Consider the following 27,759-nt stretch of genomic DNA (forward strand, 5'->3'; position numbering starts at 1 on the left):
CATCGTTATTTAGTGCCTTGCCCACTGGCTCCAGTACCTGTGCATCACCTGCCTAGCCCATGCACCTGACACCCTTCCCTCCCACATCCCCAATCAGCAAACCTGCTGCCTCCCTCGAAGCTGCCAGTCACCCAACCCCAAACCCCTCTTCCTGCCTCCCACTGCTCTCTCCCTCTACCCACGCCACCAGACAACACTCCCACACCACCCAAGCCAAGATGTAATCGCAGTATTGTGTGTCCAGCTGGCACAACATACGGCACTAGTTGTTTTTGTTTTTTCTTTCTTTCCTTTTTTTTCCACTCTAGCTTGAAAAAGGATTTATTCTGAAAGCTAGCAAGATTTTTATCTATTTTGTATTTGCCTGGCAATGAATTAATGCTTTTGGCACTCGGTGAGTTGACTACTTTACCCCTAAAATATATGCATTCTACCACAACTTTCTTCTTTAGTCATCCATCTCTTTGACACATGATCGTGTTTTTCTAACATTGAGTTAACTGCATGTACAGAGGCAGCACATTAGGAAACTGTATTTTCCATCCTGGCACCTTTAGCTGCCTGAATTCCCAAGCTCTCCAGTACACAGCAGAATGACACCTCCTTGCCCCACCTTTATTGGTGGAAAAGCACATTGTGCATCATCTGAATATAATTTACTGCTGGACATATACTGTCCAGACACATTAACGTGACGAGCAGTCAAAAGACTGAATAACCACCTTTTGCAGCACAGACCATTGTGAGATGTGCAGGAAGAGTATCAATGAGGCTCTTGGAGGTACCTACTCCAGAGCCATGGCCATCTGGACTAGGTTCTTTTGGTCGAGGATCCCTGGCAGGAATAGCCCGATCAAGGTAGTCTCATAGATTCTTCATGGGGTTTAAATATGGGAGTTTGGTGGGCAGGGGAGTACAGCAAGCTCATCCCAGTGCTCTTTGAACCACACAAGCACTATTCACACACAAGCAAGCACACCTCACGCACACACGACCGCCAACTCCAGTATCTCCAGCCAGAAAGCTGTACCCTAAAGCTATATGTAAGTGTCTTTTAATTGTGACTGACTGCAACTCGATGTATCTTCTTTACAGTAAGATGCAATCTATCTTTTCCTACATTGCTGAGTTTCCATTGTTTGACTTTTGTCGGACAGCATATAGGGATGAATGTGATCCCCAAGGGTAGATGCACAGTTGTGTTGGTCCACTGTGAGTTTGAGAATCACAAAATCACCCACAAAATTCCACAAAAACATTCCCTAGACCTGAACGTTCCCCCCTCTGGCTGACAATTTTCAATTTTTGCAGTATGTTTGCTTTCAGACATTTCATGCCATACGCAACAACAGCCATTTGTCTGATGGACCATAAAATGTGATTCATCTACAATGGTCACCTGTTGCCACTCAAAGGACATCCAGTTCAGATACCGGTGTGCAAATTCCAGCCTTTATTGCTGATGAACAGCAAGCAGCATGTGTGCATTAATCAGGCACCTGCTGTAGAGGCCCATACACAGCAACCTCACTGAACAGTCATTGAGGGGGACACTTGTTGGTAGCCCCTTGATTCATCTGGGTAGCCAGTTGCTCAACAGTTGCCTGTCTATTCGCCTTTACAGACCTCTCCAGCTATTGTTCACCCCTGTCATATATGGCCCATGGTGCACCATAGTTGTCTTGACACCTGTTTTGGATGTACCATTTTGTCACGCACAGTATACGTTTACCACGTTAGCACGTGAACAGTTTATAAACTTAGCCATTTCAGAAGTGCTTCCATCCTTGGCCAAAAGACAATGATCATGCCTTCTGGATATCAGGTAAATTGCTCCATTTCCGCACTGTGACAACACTTGCAGTCCTCTTGCTGCCCTCCCCATACATGCTTTATATACCCTCCACTGATTGTGCTGACACCTGCCAGCCATCAGTGGTTACAGCATGTTGATGCCAAATATAGGCAGGGGTCACATTAATGAGATTGGACCATGTGTGTGATAGATAGCCTGAAGGATATTTAGGAAGTCAGTGTAGGTGAATTGGCAGCTTGATCTCATCTGTCTCTCTCAAGATCGCATACAATTTAGCATCTCACACTGTTAATGTGTTAGGTAGTCATATCTTGAGTGCATATTCTGTAACTAACCCAGAAAAGCCAATGTAATTCCCCTACTGGGACCCATAAGCATGCCCTACAATATAGTTGCAGGGCTTGGATAAAATTTGGTAAAATATTTATTTAAAAACGTAGACTAGAGTATAATTCTTTTTGTACACTGATAAATATTTAATAATTCTGGGTCTCCTCCTTAATCAGGGCAGTGAACAACTCCAAACTTGATGAAAAACAGAAATATAGTCTGCATTAAGAACCACTAGGTACTGCTTCATGTGAATCCTGATCAGTGTCATTGCGCGTTGTCTGTATCTCAACAGCCACTCGATTAAAGGATGGGCAACAGTATGAACAGTTGAGAATAGGTGGGATGCATGTCACATCATGTGGATCTGTGGTGCATGATCATTAGTGACTTACTAGCCTCAACACAAAGGCTAAGAATCAAACTAGCCTAGTATTTCCCTTGCCAGCCTTATGCCTTTATGGTGAACAGCATCAATGATTTTAAGGTATGACAACCTAGCTGAACCGTAAACTGTGCATCTAAAACAATTGTAGGTGGTATTTAACAAAAGCACTGTAAAACAGGAGCAGACATAATCAGTCTGCTCCCCTTGATCTACACTTTTAGGTCCTTTTTCTTCAGGTGCAGTTTACTGCATCAGTTTCTCATGAAACGTGGGACCTGGCTATCTCACTGAACTTCGAAAACTGAGAACAATGTAGGTCAAAGGATGACAGGAATGATTAAAATGCCATAAACAAACAATGAAAACTATGCTATCTGTCCACTTACCAACTGTCCTACCATTAGTTGCAGCTAATGACTGGTCATTGCAAGATCAGAGGAAAAGCAGAATACTGCAAAGTCATCCGCAAATAGCAAACATTGAATGGGAGACTTGCTAGGGTACACAGTCATGCTTGAAACTGATCCCTGAGGGACACTATTCTCCTGCTCGAATAGCTCTGAAAGAGCATCAACAATTCAGAATTTACAAATTATTTGGAAAGGGAGGACCATATGAATATGGGTTATCTCCCTCTGAATCACCATGTGTGTAGCTGTCCAAGGATGTTATGCTTCCAAACAGAATAATAGGAGTTCTCGGAATCGAAGAATACGGTTGTTGTCTGCGTACAAAATAGTGTTGTATTCCTGCTTCCAGTAGGGTGAAGTAGCACGGGTTGAACAATATCTTTTAAACCTACTCTAGAAGCAACTAACTACATTCATGCTCATAAATTAAGGATAATGCTGATACATGGTGAAACAATGCTCTTGTGGGCGGTTTGTGGGTTTAAATCACCTCTGGATATGACCATGCGATGCACTTGACCTGCGGTCCGTCACACGGTGGCGCTGGCAGCAGTCCACATATGCAGAGGTGTGTTGGTGCACGTCAGAGTACAGTGCAGCGAGTAAGTGTGCAGACGTTTTCAGATGTGGTAATGGTGACTGTGTGATGAAAATGGCTCAATGAACACATACTGATGACGTTATGAGGGGTAGAATACTAGGCCGACTGGTCAAACACAGCAGGTCGTAGCATGGGCCCTTCATGTGAATCTCAAGATTATGGCAACGATTCCAGCAGACAGGAAATGTGTCCAGGCACTACAGTACAGGACGTCCACAATGTACAACATCACAAGAAGACCAATACCTCACCATCAGCGCCCGCAGAGTACTGCAGGTAGCCTTGCTTGGGACCTTACCGCAGCCACTGGAACAGCTGTCTCCATACACACAGTCTACAGACTGAACATACATGGTTTATTCGCCCAGAGACCTGCAAGGTGCATTCCACTGACTCCTGGTCACAGGAGAGCCCATAAAGCCTGGTGTCAAGAACAGAGTACACGGTCAATGGAACAGTGGTCCCAGGTTATGTTCACGGACGAGTCCAGGTACAGTCTGAACAGTGATTCTCGGCGGGTTTTCATCTGGCGTGAACCTGGAACTAGATACCAAACCTTTAATGTCCTTGAAAGGGACCTGTATGGATGTCATAGTTTGATGGTGTGGGGTGGGATTATGATTGGTGCACGTACACCCCTGCATGTCTTTGACAGATGAACTGTAACAGGTCAGGTGTATCGGGACGTCATTTTGCACCAGTATGTCCACCTTTTCAGGGGTGCATTGCGCCCCACCTTCCTCCTGATGAATAACGCACAGCCCCACCAAGTTGTCATTGTGGAGGAGTACCTGGAAACATAAGATATCAGGTGAATGCAGTGGCCTGCCAGTTCTCCAGACCTTAACCCCATCGAGCAAGTTGACGTATTGCTGCACGTCTTCGAACCCCTTCGACACTTCAGGAGCTCCGACAGGCACTGGTGCAAGAATGGGAGGCTATACCCCAGCAGCTGCTCAACTACCTGAACCAGAGTATGCCAACCCATCATGCGGTCTGTGTACATATGCATGGTGATAATATCCCATATTGATGTCACGGTACATGCGCAGGAAACAGTGGCATTTTGTAGCACATGTTTCGGGACGGTTTTCTCAACTTATCACCAATACCGTGGACTTACAGATCTGTGTCGTGTGTGTTCCCTATGTGCCTATGCTGTTAGTGCCAGTTTTGTGTAGTACCACATTGTGTTGCACCCCACTCTGCAATTATCCTTAATTTATGAGCATGAGTGTATTTCCTGCAGTTCTAAAACCCAAGTCGACCATGCATTCTAGTGCCTTTTCTACACAGCCAGTGAGAGTCATGCTATGGTAACTACTGGACAACATGCGGTCCTTCCCTGGAGTGGTGCTAAAATCTCCTCCATTCATGAGTCAGTGAAGTCTCCAGCCAGCCAAATCTTAAAAGAAATAGAAAGATTTATTTTGCATCCTTTTTGAGATACTTCAACATACTGTACTGGATTTTATCCTTACCTGGTGCAGTCTCCTTGACTTGAATCAAAGCACAATCCAGCTCCCACACAGTAAAGCGGCTGTTGTATTCTACAGTGTTGTTCAAATGGGAATTTCAGCCACCCCACTCCATTAATGCCCGATGGCGACAAGAAGCTGGAATCTGGTTTTCAGTGGCAGTGCTCTAACTGCAGTCTACTGCCCTTGCTTGCCCGATGTCTCCAGGGGTAGATTGCCCTTCCTTTTACCCTTCACCAACCTAACCCCCCTTACTCCCCAGGAAGGAGCTATTAGTTCTGAAATCTAGGAAGTCCCACACTTTTAATTTTATGTGTATCTATCAGTTACTACTCATTCTGCCTCCTGAATTAAGCACTGGCCAACAACACTGTCTCATAATTTACCTGTTTTCTTGATTGAATTTACCCTCGATGTTTAGTATTGAGTGTCTGATTTCAGTAATCTAATTCTGTAAAACCACTGTAAAGTGCATAATGGAACATACCTCCCATTATGCCACATATTAGCGTGTCTTGTGTGTTCCTATTGCATTCATGTATTGAGCCTGAGAAGAATGACTGCTTAAATGCCTCAACATGCTGTATAGTTAGTTCAATCTTGTCTTCATAGCACATAAGGGAGTAACACACAAGGGACTACAGTATATCCCTTACTTAATACTGGTTCTTGAAGCTTTGTAAGTGGGTTATTGCGGGATACTTGATGTGTCCTTCAAGCGTAACACAGGTCAGATTTTCTGTGATTTTCTCCCAGGGGTCAAACATAGTTGTAACTGTGTTTCTCCAAGTTTTCCTGGTAGAGCAAATATTGCATATTCTTGTTCCAATATTTCAGCTGACAACCTTACAGCCATTCTCATTAGTGAGACACTTGCAAAAATGGCCGTAAGTTTGTCAACTGAAATATCAGAACAAGAATTAATAATATCCAACGTGCACACCTAAAAGATGATGGATATCTTAGTTACTTTTTGTGCTACCCTTCTTTGTACAAGTTCAGTATCCCTTATTAGTTCTGTTAAGTATGCTCCCCATCCCCCCCCCCCCCCCCCCCACACACACACACACACACTTGAGCAATAGTCTACACTGGGACACAAATGCTTCACAAGCAGTTTCCTATGTAGACTAATTGTTTGTTCCCAGTATCCTGCTGAGTCAAACTCTGCCAACTGAACCTATGAGAGCATTCCATTTCATAATGTAGCACATAGGTGGTGTGAGAGTTGACCGATTCCAATAATCACTGATATTCCAGTGTTTCTTTAGATGGTTTCTCATTTAAATAATTCCATTACCTGCAAAAAGTCTGAGGTTACTATTAACATTGTTTGTTTAATACACATCTCTGGGACATGCCGTAAGTTATTCCTACATTTGTCAATGCTACACTGTCTAAGATAACATGTTATATCCCAGTTACCAAGAAATCCTGTCAAGTCACAAATTTTGTTTGATGCCACCTACGAACTTACTGCCATTCAGAAAAGGCAGATTGGAAATAAGTAAAATGATTTTTGGAAATAAATTACGCACATACCAGATTGCCTTGATCAACTATCAGCATATCACCAACTGAAATTCAGATTGGAGTTATGTATCCCTCAAAAGTACTCAATGAACTTCTATATAACAAAGAATAAGATTGCAAATCTCCACAAATTCAAAATGAAATTAAAAACATAAATCCCATTGGCCATTTACCACTGCTATATGTTATCTGATTACCTAAATAAACAAGTACTGAAAAATACCTGTTAGTGCTTGCCAAGTAGCACAGTATTGTATACAGGTCCTTGTCACACTTTGAAAAATATCAATTTAGTGAAGCATACATTCAGCTATAAATGGATGACAAATAGTAGCTTTTTAACCTTACATACAAGCAAGAGCTTTTTTCAGACTAGTAGATTTCCTTTTAATTTAATAGGTTATGCACATGCACAAATACAAATACACAGTACAGAGATAGCTTATTGTTAATGACACATACAGATTAAGTTTCTTTGATGTACTTGTCTTTTGTCAGTGTATACCTCGACTTGCTCCACAGCCCTGAAGGTTCTCCTCCTACTTGATGGGATCTACGGAACATGATAAATGATAGTAGTGTATACATTTTACACTATTTAGGTACATTTACATTTAAACTGCACAGAAACCTGCTTGAAATTAAATGCAAACTTTCACTCAAAGTACTCAGGACAAGAACATCACAATATGATCAGAATGAATAGCACACACTATTAAAAAACACAAGAGTATCTGCACCATTTGATTCCTAAGATCATAGAGCAGAAAAATGTACACAATGTTATCAAGATTCAGACAAAAATGGCCAACGTCGAGACATACAGGAATCAGGTCGGATTGGCACCTAATAGTCCTGGTTTTACTTTCTGTGTGCAACATCGGAATTGTCATTGTGTGATCAGCAAAGGCTCCTTACATACCAATTCAGTAATGAATCTGAATGCTGCTGCCATTCAGGCTTATGAGAAGCATGTGAACCTTCATCACACCATTGGCACTAACACTTCCTACATATTGGCCTACACTTCAGCAGAATGTTTCAGCCATCCATATATACATAACATGAATACGAGGCATGTTCAGAAAGCAAGTGTATTGTGATCATCACAGACTGACCAGAGCGAGCGCTGCAGGAACATAGCAGTACGTAAACTCACATAGTGTCCAGTTCCGTGAAAGATGCTGATAAGAAATCTGCCAAGTGTGAGACACGTGCAGTGATCTGCTTCCTACTTGTGGGACCCGCATCTGACCCTCCTGATTTAGGTTCCTGTGATTTCCCTAAATCGCTTCAGGCAAATGGTGGGATGGTTCTTTTGAAAGGGCACAGTATACTTCCTTCCCTAATCCAATGTGACCAGTGACCTTGCTGTTTGGTCCCCTCCCCCTGAATCAACCAACCTACTCGTGGAAGGTCTAACACCTGCCAAAATTTATTAGCGAATCACAATGGTTTACAGCAAAGGCATTATGAACACGAGTATGTTTAAGTGATAAAGCAAGTTTAGTGGAGGGAGAACATATGTTCATGATGAACAGAGGAGTGGAAGATTTTCCATTGTGGCTGATGAGTTGGTGCAAAAATTGCGGAAACTGTTGAAGACAGTCGATTGACAGTGGATGACATTTCTACAATGTTCCCATAACTCTCTTTTATGAGACACTCACAGAAACACACTCAGAAACTGTGTGGATGATGGGTCCCAAAACAGCTGAAAGAACAGCTCAAGAAAAATCAGGTAAACAACACCCACAAGTTTTTTGAGCAACTTGAATTGGAAGGTGAGGATTTTCTGACCTCTACTGTGACTGGAGATGAAATGTGGGTGGTTCATCACACACCTGAGACAAAGAGACATTCATCACATTGGTAGCACACAAATACCCCATCTGCCAAAAAATTCAAAATTACAGTTTTTATCAAAGAAATTATTGCCCCAGGGACTAAAAATTCATCATTTTGGTCGAATTTCTGCCTCAGGGGCAAACCATCAATGTTCAACGATATTGTGAGACCCTGAAAAACTCAAAAGCAGCATTTAAAACGAAAGGAGGGGAATGGTGATGAGAGAAGTATATTTGTTGCATAACAACGCCTGTCCTCACAGAGCTATAGTCACCAACGCACTCTTGGACTCATCTGGAAGGGATGTTTTGAACCACCAGCCATATTCACCTGACTTGGCGCCTTTAGGTCTTTTCAGCTCCCTGAAGGCACACATGCATGGAACTGAATTTTCAACTGACAAGCAGGTGCATAAAGAGGTTCTGAAGTAGGGGAAGAAGCTGTGGGGAGAGTTCTTTAGGGAGGTCATTAAAAAATTGTGCCACAGCTCACCAAATGCACTGAACGTGGAAAAATAGTCACCAAGTGTATCAACAATATCCTGTATTTTTTCCTACTACACTTTATTTTTAAAAAATAATAATCTAGTACACTTACTTTCTGAAACTGCCTCATAGTTAGCTGCAGAAATTGTTCTGGCATGGCTACGCTGTTCTCTAACATAGTTCGATGCTCAGGAAAACAAATCACTCTTCAGCATGTTAGATACAATTGTTTTGGACTCACTGTTTCTTTGCTGTGTGTGTGTGTGTGTGTGTGTGTGGGGGGGGGGGGGGGGGGGGTCCTGTTCATCCACATCACAGTATTTTGAGTTATTGCTCTTTACTACCCTCGGTCAGTGGCCCATACATACGTATTTCTCTCTAATTTAAACTGACTGAATAGTATATTTGGCAGTCCCTTAAAAGAACACATTGGTTGCTTTGGAGCATTGTAGATGGCATAGAACTGATACTAAGTGGCCATGTGACTCTCAACTGCTAATTTAAGTCACGGCAGCGAAACGGTGTGTATCTGACAGTTGGTTGTACGGAATCAGTGCAGGAAGATGCGTTACGAGGAAATGGCAGAAAAAAGTTATTGTATTTGGACATGTCCATGGCTATACTATGAATGATTTGCCCAATTGGTTGACGTATCAATGCACACTATACGGTGTGTCTACAAGGAATAGTGTACCACCAGTAGTTATGAATTGAGTCGTCTCATTATATCGTTCATTTTTTCGTGCGTTTCATCTACGGTGCTTGCAAACAAACCCTGCACATGCCATGGAAATACAGTTGCCTATAGCTTCTACAAAACCTGCAGCTGCCGTGCCACCTCCCACCCCCCCTCCTCCTAGGTAATACAGTTCCCAGACACCCCTACGACATAGAGGTCGACAACGTGACACACCATTGGATGTGTGTGTGTGTGTGTGTGTGTGTGTGTGTGTGTGTGTGTGTGTGTGTCATTGGATGGAAGAGTGTGAACATGTGTTTACAAGCTATGGAAAGGAAGAAGGAACATTTCTGGCAACTTATGCTGTTTATCGAAGGGAAAAACAACCTCACAATACCAGCAGAAGACTTGTACTGTATACTGGGATGATGCAGTAATGGCTCAAGCATGTCAAAAGTGATTTAGTCTATTTTGAGATGGGAATTTCATCCTAACAGACAAATCTCGATCTGGACAGCCAATGATTATAGATACTGAATGACTTAATGATATGATATTACACAATCCATGAATGACAACGCAGATGTTGGCATTGGAGCTCAATGTTGCTTGTGCTACTGTTGCCAGGGACTAGAAAAAGCTGGGTTACGTAAATATTAGGGATGTATGGGCCCCTAACAAACTGAGTGAAGAGAATTTGATTCACTTCATGTGCATCTGTGACACCTTATTGAGGCATGATCAGAATGCTCCTTTTTTGGAATGGCTGGTAACTGGAGATGAGAAGTGATCATATACAACAGTGCCCAGAAGAGTAAATTGTGGTGCACGACAGGGCAGCTACCACTATCGGTTGCTAAACCAGCTACCACTATCGGCTGCTAAACCAGGGCTGCATCCGAGAAAGGTTCTGTTACACATCTAGTGGAATTGCAAAGGCAATCTGTATTATCAGCTTTGTCTGAATGAGATTGTCACTTCCAAGAAATACTGTTCACAATTGAATCATTTGAAGGCAGCCACTGATGAAAAAGAACAAATTTGGGACATGGCATTTTTCATCACAACGACATACCTCTATGGTGATCCGTCAAAAGCTGTGTTCTTTCGAGTGGGACATGTTACCCCAACTATTGTATTTGCCAGACATTGCCCATTCTGACTTTCATCTATTCTGTTACCTGCAGAATTTACTGAAATGCAAACACCTCAACTCCTTGAAGGACTGCAGACTGAACCTCAAACAAAAACCCCCACATTTTGGAAGAATGGCACTTATAAGCCTCCAGAGGGGTGGCCATATATTGTTGACAAGTATGATGTGTACTGCAGGAAATAAATAGTTTGTTTACAAAACCAATCCACCTTATTTAGTTACATTGTTCGAGAGCCTCTGTGTGAAGTGTTAAGCACACAGGCCAGCAACTGCTATGCCGTAGCTGTACTGCAAGGTAAGAAGGTGGTTTGAAAAGTTCTCGGAATCACCACGAGAGGTCAGTGCAAGCACAACGAGATGTTCACGTGATATTCATTGGACTGTTGCCTGTAAACACTTGCCACATCAGTGCTCTTGGAAGAGAGCTGTGGCGGGTGACGTGGCTCTGTTGTTGTTCTCACGTCGTGATTTGCGAAGATGGAAAAAATTTAGATTCAAGTAGTGATTAAGTACTTCGTAAAGAAAGGTATTAAGCAAAGGGCATTCATGATGGTTTCCAGGGTACACTGGGGGACTCTGCTCCTTCATATTCAACTGGTGCCAAGTGGACAAATGAATTTAAATTTGGTCGGGAGAGCAAGATGTGTCACTACTCCAGAAATCATTGCAAAAATGCACAAAATGGTCATGAAGGATTGCCTATTGAAAGTGCAAGAAATTGTTCATGCTTGCCAGATGTCATCTGAAAGGGTATATCACATTTTAACTGAAGAATTAGAAATGAAAATATTATCTGCAAGATGGATTCTTGACACTGGATCAAAAACGCATGAGAATGGACATATTGGAACAATGTTTGGCCAGTTTTAGGAGAAACAAACAAGATTTTTTGCACCAGTTAGTAACCACAGATGAAACTTGTGTGCACTACTATACCCCATGCCTGATTCTCCACCACCAAAGAAAGCAGAGACAATTCTTTCGACAGGAAAGGTCATGGCATCAGTGTTCTGGAATGCAAAGGGCATTCTGTTTGTAGATTATCTCCCCACTGGACAAACAGTTAGTGGAGAATACTATGCTAGCCTCCTGGACAAACTGCAACAAAAGGTATGCGAGAAAAGGCCAGGTTTAGCAAGGAAGAAAGTCATCTTCCATCAAGACAATGTGCACCCGCACACATGTGCCATTGCCATGGGAAAATTACACAAACTAAGGTACGAGTTGTTGCCACACCCACCTTATTCACCTGATAATGGCTCTGTCAGACTTCTATCTCTTCCAAAAACTGAAAGTTTTTCTTGGTGGACGAAGATTCACTGCAAAAGAAGAATTGATAGCCGGAGTTGACAACTATTCTGCAGGCCTGGAGGGAACTCATTTTTGAGTTGGAATCAGAGCACTGGAACATTGTTGGACCAAGTGCATTAAACTGCAAGAAGACTACATTGAAAAATAAGGAAGTTTCAGTGATGTAAGTACCTTTTTCTATTCTGTTCCGAGTACTTTTCAAACCACCCTCCTAGTATGTTCCCAGGTGTTCTTTGTGACTGCCTGTAAAAGTGAACAAACTTATGAGACAACCCAGGTTTGTGGTATAAGAACAGTGTTCACGAAAAGGTCTTAACTGACAGGGACAGCAGGTAAGTGGACCTCCTTGTCAATCACAATTAGTTTCAAACATGACTATCTGACATTTGGAGGCACATACCTTGCAAATGATTACTGCGTGCAAAAATGCATACCTCTGGTGGGCCGAACACTGAAACTGGACAGCAGCTGACACTGGATGAGTAGTGTGACCCAGAAAGTTGCAATTTTTGCTCTTTTTAACTAACACAAGGCATCAAGTGCCCCAATGGTGCAATGAGCACCATGACATGGGTCCATTCAGGATACTGTGAACATGAACCAGGATTTTTATTCCATAATATGCAGTGACTAAGTGTTGGTCATTCTTCCACATCTTAAGTATCATGTGGATATTTCCAGATATATATTCAGAATTTGCATGCATATGTTCGTGGTTTAAATAAGTCTCGGAGATCATATCACACCGCAACACAAATTTGGAAATTTGTGGTAAGTTCCTATGGAACCAAACTGCTGAGGTCAATGATCCCTAGCTTAGAAACTACTTAATCTAACTTACACTAAGGACAACACACACACACACACACACACACACACACACACACACGAGGGAGGACTCGTACCTCCAACAGAGGGAGTTGCACAAACTGCAGCAAGGCGTCTCAGACTGCACAGCTACCCCGCGCGGCTATGTCATCCAAAGATAATCCCACATAAAAGGTGCTTGTATGAGATCTAATCATTAATGAGTAGTAGCACCAGCTGGATACGACGTATCTGAATAAAATTGTGAACTCTCTTCCTTGATGAACTGAAGCCATCATCAAAGCTATAGGCGGTGTTAAATGGTATCAATGTGATGTCTTGTTAGGTTGACTAACTTTACGTTCAGTGTGGTTATTACACTCTGTCGACAACACTACAGAAATGCTGTACCTACACTGTCATTACTGCATTTGTCTATAAGTATGGTAGGAAACCAAGAATGAAATTCTGAAGAAATGTATATAATCATTCACACTTTATTTATATTAATCTAAATGAGATAACACACACCAGAAGCGGAATGTTGCCTGTGAATTTTAAATAAATTTGTTTCCTTATTTCAAAACTGAGTGACATCTAAAACATGAAATCCATTCCATATGTTATCCATTCAACTACCACATTTTTCATCACATAAAATCTCATAAATGTTATTATCTAAGATCATTCAGACTGTATAAATTATTTCAACAAAAGGCACCAACTAAATAATATCCAATTATTTGCTTCTCTTGGTATACATGTAAGCATAACATTTTATTATGCTAAGAGTTTTACGTATAAGCATACATCCAGAAAAGTGTAGTAAAGCACTTGAAAAGCATCCCAAAATATGTGTCACATTTTTTTTCACTGTATAAAAAAATTGCAGTTTGAACACTGAAATTATTATGCAATTTCATTTCAGGCACTTGCATTTGTACAAAAATCAGGATTATATCTTTGTGAGTTTATTACAAGAATATTAAGTCTGCATATAAATTTACAGTGTGGTTTCTAAACACCTGGAGCCAAGAGCATTATTTGGTGATGTTGGTTTCTTGTGCAAAGAAATATAAACACTATTTTGACAGGGAGAAGATAGTAAAGGTAACTTTTAAAATTAATTTCTTCAGCAGTAACTCTGTTAAAAAAAAAAGAAAAAAAAAAAAAGGGAGAGGAAGACAAAAAGGAGGGTGGTGAGGATAATCCAAATATTTGTCTGCATCAGTGATCAATTTATGATTAAGGCCGAAGAAAATTTTTATAAGTAGATGTTACTAAGAAACTTATTTGTGTACGATGCCCTTTGTGCAGCAGTTCCCATTTGCGTATGTGATGAGTACAAATCACAAAATTCCTTCTAAACATTACATGCTAATGAGGACAAGGCACTTCTTGTACATAGCTCATAAGTGTTCTGAGGTTCAAAAGCAAGCACAAATCAACAATCTCGCATTATTCCAAAGTCATTGATACTTGTGTGTTGACATTGTAGCAATTTTTTTCATACCAAGAGCTAGTACATGACTAATTCCACAAACATGAGAACTCTTTTTTTATATAATGCTAATGTTTGGATAATAATGGAAATTGCCAATATGAGCACGACACTCCTAATATCAGATCCAGTTACATGAGAACCTTCTTTGTTTCACGTATGTTTACAGTATTAGCACACAATAAGATGATTGGCATTTCCTGAATTTGACTTCCTAGTGTTCCAAAACAGCACTTCATCTTATGAAAGAGGGATTTGTATCCTAGCTGTATTACATATATAGAAACATTTTATTTAACAGCCTTTGCTAACTGCAAGCTGAAATGCACGAAATTTGACTGCTGGCAAAATGTGGAGTATCATTTTAAAAGTGAACAAAACAGGCAAACTTACATCTATTACTCTTTATGGTGAATTAAACAAGTTTCCCAATGCTGCATTGGTCTTATTGGAGGACATTTATCAAATAATAAGCATAATGGATCACACTTAATGCATTACAATCAGGTACCAAGTACACATTAGCAAATCCCAAAATGATTATATGTGAGACAGATATGAAAAAGGAATGTGTACTCTCAAATGAACAATCTTGATTCAAGATTTAGAACACACACTGTAAATATCGCAAAATATATAACACTATATCTGTCGTAGAGCTATTTTTACACAAACTACCCATAATATATTCCTGAAAGCAGCACAGAAGTTTTAATTATTGGACAGCCCTGATCACAGATACATTACTTTTAATGTGCAGGCATCATCACAAAAAATTATATCCAAATACAGCTGTTAAAATAATAATTTCACATTTAATGAAATACTGACTCATATCAGTTCATAACTCACATGCATAACACTCTCTCAACGAAGATCTGTATTTGTTTTGGTCAAGTGACAGCCACAACATTGTTAAATAGGAATTCCTGAGCAGTTCAATTCAGTAACACTGTTTAACAGTAAACAGTTATTGTTTAATTCTGCTGTGCCAATAGCATAAAAACCAGAACTTTGTAATCTATTTGTAATGCCAGAACAGAAACAAGCACTAATATTGAAAAATATTTTTAAACATTTTGTGGTAATAATGTTCAAAAAGAACACAAAGGAATTAACTTCAATGGACAGCTTGTACGACCTGCGACAGAATTAAACTCTGTCATCTTCATAAAAGTATATCAAACAACCGTCTCTCAAGTCAGTCATCATAGTTTTACAAACTTTCTTGATTTTAATGTGTATACAGCAGGCACAGTGTCACTATTTTACACTTCTGTGTTATCTTCAATGCAGAAAACAATGTCAATATTACTGTAACTGTAAGGCAGGCATGTTCTATCTGTACACAAAATGCTGAACTTTGTATTACCTTCTGAACATACGTATTTAATAACACTGCAGTAATGTAGTATATTGCTACAACTGAATGAAGCAACAATAAAGAGTGATTCAAAAATATAAACAATAAATATTTCATATATATTTCATATCAAACAGGTACCAAACAATTAGTAGACACAAAATTATCTAATACCGTCAGCTGTTGAAGATTGTAAATGATATCATTGGATAAAGGCTATACACTTCTAACTGTTAATAAGTATTCATTTTGTTTTCCTTCAAGATTGCTCTCGTCATCATATTAGATGACGCCCAATTTCATTCACTGCATAAAACAAAATACACATAAAACTTTTTGACAGTAATAACTGCAATCTCAACAGTACAATTTCAAGGCACAACAAAACGATTTGCTGATTGTCCATTCACTTTTTATATAGTAATAGATAATTTTGGTCATGTACCTGTACCATTCACTTCAAAGTTCAAAAGATATTCACTACTGAACTATTGTAAACATAATCATCCATTAAAAAAATTAACAAAAATAATCATACAATATTTGAATGAATATTATTTACAAAATGACAAAATTTTAAAAATCTACTTACGGGTATGTAAGTTACCAAAGCATCAGCACAAATTATCTCATTGCCACACTGTTCACAAGCATAAAACAAGCAACAGAAATATATCTTGTGACCTTAGGAACAATTTCAAGAACAAACAATATCATAAACTGGCATATTGTAAGTCTGAACAACATAAATCAAATGTTTTATCATGTGAATCATATGAAAGTTATGTACAAATATGAAAATTCTTACTTTCACACATTCTAAAATGTGAATAAATGTGCAAGGTATACAGTTTCAATACACAATGAATTTCGATAACTATGTAGTAATAATGATGATGACTATGATGATCACAGTGATGATGATGATTTCACTCACTAAACATGAGAAACACATCACAGTGTCAAAGAGTTCAATGTAATATGTCATTTTGCATCACTTCTGCAGAGATCAATAAACTGAGTTTACTAAAATTATAAACTAAAAATATTTATATTTTAACAGAGAAAAACATACATTGCGCATGCTGGGTGATAAAGGACAGACTCATTTGCACCAGACAGACACAAACAATCTTCACTAAAAACAACACATAAATCTACAAATGATTCACACCCTACCTATTTGTCACTTTGTTATCACAAATACCATTAAATATCTGTCAGTCCTCCCATACTAAGTCAGTTTGTACATGTATCAGTTATGGACAGACATGCCAAATCTCTTAAACAGATGTCAACTATGTTTTAACGGTGGATGGAACATTAAAATTTATTTTACAGCTATGGGCCACATTCAGTCTAATGGTCATCTTGTAAACCATTAGCATCAATTGTCATGAGGAAGTTCTGCTCTAGCAGCAACTATCTAAGACACAACTGCATTCTGACAAACTTAAATAAAAATTTTCAGTCATTTGAAAACAATAGAGGAACAGTAAAAGCTGATGATAAACATTATGCTGTTTCTGAAATATATGCTAAAATGTGTATGTACTACTCAATGTTGTTAGACATCAGAGAAGTTCTACCATATTCACAGCTAAAACTTTTGCGCAGACACGTCTAACATTACACACTTTCTTCAACACAATGACTATAATGACATGTTGAAGACTGTACACATCAACACTTCTTGTGTCCATATTCTACAAACCCAAAGTCTTAAAAACTAAAATACAACTTGTCATGTTCCTCAAGAAACTGATGAAATGGCATTCAGTGGTGAACCCATTTGTGTAAGCACTTTATCTAACCAATGCAGAGGACCATTCAGATGAATTTCAACCCAACATGGTGTGCTTGTGACATCTTGACGGTGATACTCTGCACCCCATCCTTTTACAAATGACATCCTAAAATGTAAATGCAATATTTGATTTAGTAAAAAGCAAGAACTCTTTCAATTCACAATAGTGGAAACAATACATAAGAAAGATTAACCTCCTTAAACAAAGACTATAAACGTTATAAAAATACATATCACCAAGACACTGCTATCACCCCTTGTCTGATAACTGAAATCAATCTCAGAACAACCTGATTTCATATTCTGCATGCGCAGTGAACTAGTGTGCTTTCATCAGCACTGCCTTGCATAAAATAATAATATCCATGGCCACTACAAATCTTCAGCACACCAAATTCCAGCACTGCCAAGCTAGACAGGTAAAAGCAGAGGCAAAAGGTGCAAAAACCTAGTTTTAAGAACTGTTAGTACCTCCTTTGGGAGGAAGGAGAGATGGATTTGAAAATGTTGGAAAGGAGGTGACTCAGATCACAGATTGAGAGGAACTACCTGTTGTAAGGGCAAAGGGAGACAAAGACAAAGATGAAGGGAAAGATGTTGGTGATAGCAGGAGGTCAAAAATAGTACAATGCTAATCACTGGGCCAGTTTCAATCAATAGACAATAAAAAGACAGAGTAAAGATACACTGAGAGGGAAAAAATGTGAAATGGTATGAAACAAACTTTAATTACCAAATAAGGGGAAAGAAGAAAATGAGATGGGAAAAAGAAGACAAAAAGGAAAAATAGCAGGAAAACAAAAAAAAAAAGAAGAGTGGGCGAAAAAAGAAACAGAATAAGAAAGTTGAGTAATAAGACCTCATCTCTGGATTTCTCGGGAACTAGTACTAGGTGGAAGGGTCCAAATAGATTGTGTGGCAATGCAGGCACTTGAGTCCATAGAGTCAGGCAACAGAACTGTGCCAAAACTGGGAGGGGGGGGGGGGGGGGGGGGGCACCTTGAACTTTTGTAGTGGTCACATAATAGTCTCCAAAAAATATTTTTGTAACTTTACATAACATAGTACAGTTTTTCTGCAAAATCAGAAATGGGTAAGTGAACTGTCGCAAGTTACAGACATGTATTGCTTCAGAGCTAAGAATAACAGAAATATCTTAGCAATTGATGAGTGGTTAAATCTGTCAAAGACTTAAGACAACCACTGAAGCTGTCGCTCCTGCAGTGCTGGGAACATTCAGTTATAACAGGTAAATGTGGATAGGTAAAACTGGATATACTGACCCTTCATACACAAAAAAGTGAACACAGATTGAAAAGTTTTTACGATATGCACTTACCTTTTCCCCTACAAATACTAAAGAAATACCTGTACTCTTCATTTGTAATGAATGCTTAGCAAGTGAAAGCAAAATTTAAGGAACACCTACTTCAAAACATGCTGCTTGTTCCAATAAACTCACAGTTTTTTGAACAGTGATTGGATTAATGGAAAATTCAGATAAAGCCTACAGTAGACATTTTGGAAAAATTAATAGTGAACAGAGAGAGCAATGTATTGCAAGAACTGAATAAAATCAAAAGAGGACTTGTCATTTGACAAGTCTTCTCCTTGAACACATCTCTCTACTGTTGGACAGGAACAATGCCGCATTCACTTTCATTTGTTTGTTTGTAGTGGTGGCAAAATGGCAAACATTAGAAGTGATAGTGACAATCAAAGCTCAGAATTCAGTCGACAGAGAGAAAAACAAAAGGAGACCTGAAATTTGCAGAAGAAATATTCTACATCTACATCTACAACCATACTCTGCAAGAAACCTGACCGTATGTGGCGGAGGGTACCTTGAGTAGCTCTATTGGTTCTCCCATCTATTCCAGTCTAATTTTGCTTGTGGGAAGAAAGACTGTCAGTATGCCTCTGTGTGGGCTCTAATCTCTCTGATTTTATCCTCATGGTCTCTTCGTGAGATATACATAGGAGGGAGCAATATTCTGCTTGACTCCTCGGTAAAGGTATGTTCTCGAAACTTCGACAAAAGCCCGTACTGAGCTACTGAGCGTCTCTCTTGCAGAGTCTTCCACTGGAGTTTACCTATCATCTCTGTTCTCAAAATGCTTTCACAATGAAATATTTTCATAAAAACTATCATGCCCCATTTCACCCGAAAGACATTACACTTCCAAAAACAGTGAAAAACAGTTTTTTTTTCTCTCTCTCTCTCTCTCTAACTGAGAAGCCAAATTTTAAATTTCTATACATTTAGCTTCGAAATGCTGTAATAATGAAATATTTTTATAAAAAATCACATCCCCTATTTTATGCCCTTAGGAGTTCAATTTCCTCAAATACTGAAACATACATTTTTATGTTTGTAACCGAGAGGTCAAATATCAATGTTCATAGCTGCAGCTTTAAAAAAATACTTTAGATCTTTAATAATGATATATTTTCAAAAATAACTTTCACCCACTATTGCACCCCCATAGAGTTATTACTTTGTTTCTGATTAAGAAACCAAATACCAATTTTCATAGGTCTAGCTTCAAAATTGCCTTAATAGTGAGATTTACAAAAAAACAACCTTGTCCCCTATTTCACCTACTTAGGGTTTGAATTTCGAAAAATCACTTCTTAAACGATGTGTACAGAAAAAGATTCACACCTCCAAATTTCAGGTTTCTATCCTTAGCAATTTGAGCTGGGTGATGATGAGTCAGTCAGTCAGTCAGTGAGGACATTGCCTTTTATACATAGAGACTATGAAGATCTTTACACGGTAATGACTATCTTTATATTTTTGCATATAGAAACTAACATAATTTAATTTTACCATTTTAACCAGTACTATGTTCACCATATTCATGATTAGAATGCATAAATTGGAAGTAGAGGGTTACAGGTTGGAAACCTACTCTCAGTAAATTACTAGTTTTATTTTTTTTATTATTTTTTCTGCTTCAGATGAAATCTTTTTAAATCTGGGTTATTATAGTGTAGACGTGTTCTAACAAAATCTTTTGCCTTTGCTTGTGTTTTAGATGCTTGGAAAATTTATGACACACACATGGGATGCCGCAAACATGAAAGCAGCAATAGAAGCAATGCAGTTCAAAGAAACGCATTTTCTTAAAGCTCAAAGTAAGTAAAATGTACCATGAGGGATTCTTTTCTGCTTTATTAAAATGCTGATTGAAATTTAAATATTGATGGAAGTTTAAATACTGATGACACTATTAGAATACCAGTAGGCATAAAGCCCACTTTACCAATCAATATGGAAAAGGACCTTGTGGCCCACTGCATGGAGATAGAGAAGAGATTTTGAGGCTTGTCTAGTGAGGATGTACTTAGACGTGCTTTCTCAGCTTGCTCAGGCCAACAACACACCAAACCCCTTCAACAGAGAAAACTGGCTTGCCAGAAGAAAATGGTTCAAGAAATTTCTAAAGAGCAACCTCTTAATTTCTTCAAGAACACCTGAATCAACATCATTGATCAGAATGCGCAAATTCAACAAAGAAAGTCTATCTCAATTATCTGATATTTTAGAAGCACAGCAATACCGTATTCCTGAAAACCTTACGTGGTTACCGTCATCGCTGGCAGCACAGTGTACCTGTGTATCGCAGTTTGAAGGCTATTGATATTGACTTGGCTGGACAGTTTAATAAACAGCAATTGATTGGAGGTCCAAATGTTGTTCGTGGACTCCATCTGAACTTTACCTGTGATGTACAAGCAGTGTTTGGAGGTAGTACCTGGCTGACAGTTCCTGTTGTATGGGGCAATCAAGCAGATTATGGTGGCCTTGAAGCATTTCCAGATGCTAACATTTTGGCTTGGAAGACATGGAGTATTGCTGAGACTACAGGACTGTTGGCTAAACAGCCTTATGGTACTCTTGTTCGAAGCATGCCATTTGTTTTGACTAAGAGAAGGAAGAAGAAATTAAATTCTGATGAATACCTGTTTTTATGGGCGAAAGTGGTGGGGGGGGGGGGGGGGGGGGGGGGCAGATTTCGTGGTTAAAAAAATATCTTTTTTTCCAGGTGAAAATACACTGTACCCTGGGTGAAAGTTCATTTTTTCCATATTATGTGCAATATACTTTACCACTGAGCTGTAAAATTATCAATTATTTGCATGTTAAAACTCTCATACATCGGCGTAGAAGTTCCCTGCACTTTTCGAAATGAAACCCAGCAAAAAGCAATGCATTTTGGAAAGATCTTTAATACACATCAGCATGTACACTGCATATTTTCACATTACGAAAGTATAAATACAAATTCCACCAAATACAGGACAGTAGCTTCTGAAGTAGCAAAATCTGGATTGCAATGCATTTCTGTCCTACAATCATAGCTCATGTCATACGATCTCACCAGCCAATGACGACAGATATTCAGATCATACGAACATGATGTAATCAGCCAATAGCAACATCACTGTTAAGTAATGCAAACACACAAATAGAAAAAGTTAATACTTTAATTTAATATACATACAGTATAACTACAAGAAAAGCTAATCTTACATGTATAATACTTATCATCAAAAATTTTGTTGCTGTTATTTGCCCCTCCCCCAACCCCTCAAAGTATGTAAGGTTAGGTTAGTGTTTTTTTTAACGTCCCGTCGACAACGAGGTCATTAGAGACGGAGCACAAGCTCGGGTTAGGGAAGGATGGGTAAGGAAATCAGCCATGCCCTTTTAAAGGAACCATCCCGGCATTTGCCTGAAACGATTTAGGGAAATCACGGAAAACCTAAATCGGAATGGCTGGAGACGGGATTGAACCGTCGTCCTCCCGAATGCGATCAAAGTATGTAAGGCAGGAGCCTATGATCAGAGGTTAAATTGCAGCAGATGAATAATTCTAACAAGCATGATTATAAATTAGACTGCTGTGCACAGAACACCTCATGGGTTACCTGCTGAATACATATTCTATCGAGCACTTTGACTTTTCCATCGAAAAACCAATTAATGTGTGAAACTGCTCAAGAACTCACCTCACTCTTTCTTTACGGATAATTATACTTCTTGCCATCATTACTCCATAATATGTAATCTATGAAAGGACTACAATAAATATAAAAAACTAACCTTGATGCTTAATCTTTTTAGCATGTGTTGACCTTTACAGTATATCAAACACAAATGTGCCAGTGAAATTTTAAATAATGGCTGGTCATCAGGGCCTGAAATTTTTCTAAGTAGTAAGTCCACAACCTGTTAAGTTTTGATTGAGAGTTACACACTCCATCATTTAAGCGATTTCATCGCACATTCTCACATGTGACGTAATTCCTCTTGCATAACAGGAAATTTACTTTGAAAGTAACACTTCTCAAACTAATATTCACAATATTTTCCCATGACCTTTTACAAGTATAAACAGACGTAGTGTCACACTCATTGAAAGTAGTTTGTTGTTACGAAGTATAGCACAGTTTTCATCCTAAGTCTTGTGATAAATTTTCTGCTGGCACACGCTTGTGTTTGCACTGTGTTTTATTGTTATAAATAGTGCATTTTCTTTGCAATTTAGGTTTTATTTTGGTGTTATTCTCTCATTTATGTTTTACCATTGCAGTATTATTCTGCAATAGTAAGTTAAAGTAAAATTGTTTGTTAGTGAATCGGTCCTAACCATTGCAAATTACAAAAATTTAACTGAAAACTGAAACAAGGAAAAGTTTCAGGAATTTAAAAAAAATAAAACAAAAATTCCTGGGTCTTTCCTGGATAAAAAAAATCTTGGGTTTGTCCAGGATTTCCTTGTTGTCCTGTTGTGTATACACTTTTGTTACAATTGTAATGAGACAAGACTAACCACTGTACAATCAAAGATACACACACCGACCATTACCTCCATAAGGATTCGAACCATCCAATCAGGCAGAAGAGGGGTGTCATTACAACATTGGTGGACAGAGCTAATAAGATCTGCATGCCAGTTTATTTGCAACATGAACTAAGTCATTTGCGAACGGCTTTTAAGAAAAATGGATACGCTGACAACAAGATAGATCGAGCTCTCCATCCCAGAAGAAGAAAAGTGTCTGAGAACATTCAGCAACAACAACTGCAATATTACGGACCATATTGGGAAAGTTCTGGCCGAGTTTCAAGTTGAAACAATCTCTAGATCCACCAAGAAGATTAGTGAGTGTTTAAGATCAGTGAAAGATGCTCAACACCCCTTACCAACTCCTAAGGTGTATAAAATTCCAAGTAGCTGTGGGAAGGTTTATATTGGAACAACGAAAAGAAATGTCAATACCTGCTTAACCGAACACAAAGGGAACTGTTGACTGGGACATACCAACAAATCAGCTGTAGCTGAACATGTTTTTAAAGACGGTGATCATGAAATAAAATTTAGTGAGACAGGTGTGCTAGCAGGGACATCACATTATTATGCATGCATATATAGAGAAGCTATAGAGATTCAGTTGTATAAGATATGGTAGTCAACTTTGCACAAACGATGTGACAATCAACTATCTTCAATTGAGAATAATGACATTAGTCCAAGATAGACTTACCATAGGCCCCACATGACATATGGTGGTGCCCTCTACATAAACAGGACCTCCACAGCAGCCAGTCGTTGACTCACCTCAGAAGATGTCGCCCGCAGTTGGCAAGGAAACATCAGGAAGAAGAAGTTTTAGAGATCGACTATGGCCTCTCAGCCTGGAAGTTTTAACTTATGAAGTGCCGGCCGTGAAAGCCTACATGTTATGATTACACGCCACTACAGGGAGGATATGTCGGTTATGGTATGATGACTGGAGGGTCTACATAAGAAGAAACTCAACAACTTTGTAGGCTCACTTTTTTGCTACATTGTTGTGATAATGGGACAATTCCAAAGATTTTGAAGGTGAGAAGGCTGTTTCACTTGCCGCAATCTAACCGTATCTACTCACACATGGAATTGGTGATGTTATGGGAATGGATTCATAAAACATGTCGAGGACTGGGAGTAATTAGCAGACAACTGTTAAATCTCCATTCATTTATTTATTAGCAATGAAATACAGTTTTGGGATTGGAATAAGGTGGACAGGCTAACATTTAGATCTATGGAACTGAGTGCACAAGTGTCTTCTAATAGGCAGAAGAAGTTCGAGCATTTACAGAAGGGTAGACAGGAAACCCCAGTTACAGGTGATTCCTGTGTGGTTATTAATTTGTCAGGAAGGGAATTATCTAAGGAAAAAATTTCTGTTCTCTTGAAACGAGGAAATTTTGCAAGTACTCCATGAAAGGTTCCCACAGAAGATATTGTAGCTAATATAGAGTCGGGGATTCGTCAGTTATCCCCACATTCTGCTGATGAAATCAGGATGGAAACAGCCAGGATACAACGTAAAGCTAAGCCACCTAGCAGTAATTTGTCTCAAGGAGAAAGGAAGGTATTACGGGAGATTAATGCGGACATGAATATTATTGTACTTACTGCTGATAAGGGTAATGCTACCGTGGTGATGAAGAGTGAGAACTACCATAGGAAGATCAGTGACCTTTTGGATTCTAACACTTATAAAAAGGTTCAAAAGGATCCTACAACGAAAGTGTTAGGAGCTACCAATCTATTAATAAAAGAGTCTTCCATTCCTACAGAGGATAAAAAATATCTATGCAAAACAGAAGCTTACCTTCCTAGATTTCATGGGCTATCAAAGATACATAAGCCTAATGTCCCACTGAGACCAACAGTGAGTGCTATTGGATTGCCCACTCAAGAGTTGGCTAGACATCGCACATCCTTGCTACAACCGCTTATTGGTAAAACTGATTATCACTTAAAAATTCTATGCACTTTATCAAAAAATTGATGGAGATTACTGTCAGCCCAGGTGAAATCCTCATGAGTTTTGATGTGGTATCCCTGTTGTTAAACCTCTTTCACACACACACTATGTGATCATAAGTATCCGGACACCTGGCTGAAAATGACTTTCAAGTTCGTGACGCTCTCCATCGGTAATGCTCGAATTCAGTATGCTATTGGCCCACCCTTAGCCTTGATGACAGCGTCCACTTTTGCAGGCATATGTTCAGTCAACTGCTGGAAGGTTCCTTGGGGAATGGCAGCCCATTCTTCACGCTGTGCTGCAATGAGGAGAGGTATCAACATCAGTTGGTGAGGCCTGGCATGAAGTCAGCATTCCAAAACATTCCAAAGCTGTTTATAGAATTCAGGTCAGGACTCTGTGCAGGCCAGTCCATTACAGGAATGTTATTGTTGTGTAACCACTCTGTCACAGGCCGTGCATTATGAACAGCTGCTTGATCGTGTTGAAAGATGCAATCACTATCCACAAATTACTCTTTAACAGGGGGAAGCAATAAGGTACTTCAAACATCAATGAAGGCCTGAGCTGTGGTTGTGACAAAACAACAAGGGGTACAAGTCCCCTGCATGAAAAACATGACCACACTATAACACCACCGCCTCAGAATTTTACTGTTGGCAATACATACGTGGGCAGATGACATTCATCGGGTATTCGCCATACCCACAACCTGCCACCGGATAGCCACATTGTGTATCATCATTCGTCACTCCACATAACATTTTTCCACTGTTCAATCGTCCAATGTTTACGCTCCTTACACCAAACGAGGCGTCGTCTGACATAATGTGTGGCTTATGAGCAGCCACTCGAAAATGAAATCCAAGTTTTCTCACCTCCCGCCTAACTGTCATGGTACTTGCAGTGGATCCTGATGCTGCTTGGAATTCCTATGTGATGGTCTGGATGGATGTCTACCTATTACACATTATGACCCTCTTCAACTGTCGGCAGTCTCTGTCAGTCAACAGACGAGGTCGGCCTGTGCGCTTTTGTGCTGTACATGTCCCTTCACATTTCCACTTCACTATCACATCGGAAGCAATGGACCTAGGGGTATGGAAATCTCACATACAGATGTATGACACAAGTGACACCCAATCACCTGACCACGTTTGAAGTCCGTGAGTTCTGCAGATTGACCCATTCTGGTCTCTCATGATGTCTGGAGGTCACTGATATGGAGTATAATGCATCTAATATGAAAAACATATGTTTTTGGGGTTGTAGGGATACTTTTGATCACATAGTGTAACTAATATATTTCCCACTGATACAGTAGCTCTGTTTCGACATTGCCTATCCACGACTTATTTCGAGTACGATAATGAGTTTTATGAACAAACCGAAGCAGTGGCCATGGGCAGCCCTCTGAGTCCGGGTGTTGCTAATCTATTCATTAAGTTTTTGAATGGCAGGCACTACAGTCTTTCAGTAAAAGCCCTTTGAAGTGCTATCGGTATGTGGATGACACTTTTGTGGTATGGAATCACGGTGAAGAGGAATTGTATGGTTTCTTGGTGCACCTAAATAGTATTAATTCAAAGATACAATTTACTATGGAGAAAGAGAGTAATGGACAACTTAATTTTTTGGATGAATCAGTAATTAGATGGGCATATGTGAGTCCCCCTCGGGAGAGCCTGTAACTCCTAGAGGGCGCGTCCCCAGGTGGCGGATCGGGGAACGCCTCCCAGATATGGGTGGTAGGAGGGAAATCAAATACCTCCCGCGGACCAACAGGCCGGGCAGAGCAAGTTCGTTAGCTGAAGTGAAAGCAACTGCTCTAGGGGTAGGCATCCCCGAAATCAAGACCCTGGTCCTCCAGGTTGGGGGTTGTGCTTAGGGCCAGCGACCCTATCACAGGATCCTGTAGGAGAAAATGGATTGCTACGAATCAGAATGACAAGAATGCTGGGCCACCAAACTTGATGACGAACTTGCAAAATTTAAAGGTTATGAATATGGGAACATGGAATGTATTAAGTCTCTATAGATCAGGATCACTGATAAATGTCATACAGGAACTTGAAAGGTATAAAATGGATTTAGTTGCAGTACAAGAAACCAGATGGACGGGTAATGGAAGTATAAACAAAAATAAGTATACAATAATGTATGGGGGAAATGATACACAAATACATGCACTAGGGACAGGATTTATAATAAACAACAAATTGTTACCTTTTATTAGGAAATTTGAGGCAGTGAATGAAAGGATATCTCACATTACGATTCAATGCAAATATAAGACTTTAAATGTTATAAATTGCCATGCTCCAACAGAGGATAAAGAGGACAATATTAAAGAAGAATTTTACAACAAATTGGAACAGGTATATGATACATTCTCGAAAAATTCAATTAA

At 39.5% G+C, this 27,759-nt stretch overlaps 1 protein-coding gene across 3 annotated transcripts in view; it reads right to left on the bottom strand.

The window, feature by feature from the left end:
* Nucleotides 1-13,350: 13,350 nt before the first annotated feature.
* LOC124802787 (protein mothers against dpp) overlaps nucleotides 13,351-27,759 on the bottom strand; it is a 129,890-nt gene continuing 115,481 nt past the window's right edge. For all 3 annotated transcript variants that reach the window (XM_047263788.1, XM_047263789.1, XM_047263787.1), the window contains exon 8: nucleotides 13,351-17,619. In XM_047263788.1, coding sequence (XP_047119744.1) covers nucleotides 17,460-17,619 — 160 coding nt within the window. In that variant the 3' untranslated portion in view covers nucleotides 13,351-17,459. The remainder of the gene's footprint in view (nucleotides 17,620-27,759) is intronic.

The sequence above is a fragment of the Schistocerca piceifrons genome, chromosome 6, assembly GCF_021461385.2.
Source record: "Schistocerca piceifrons isolate TAMUIC-IGC-003096 chromosome 6, iqSchPice1.1, whole genome shotgun sequence".
Taxonomy (NCBI): Eukaryota; Metazoa; Arthropoda; class Insecta; order Orthoptera; family Acrididae; genus Schistocerca; species Schistocerca piceifrons.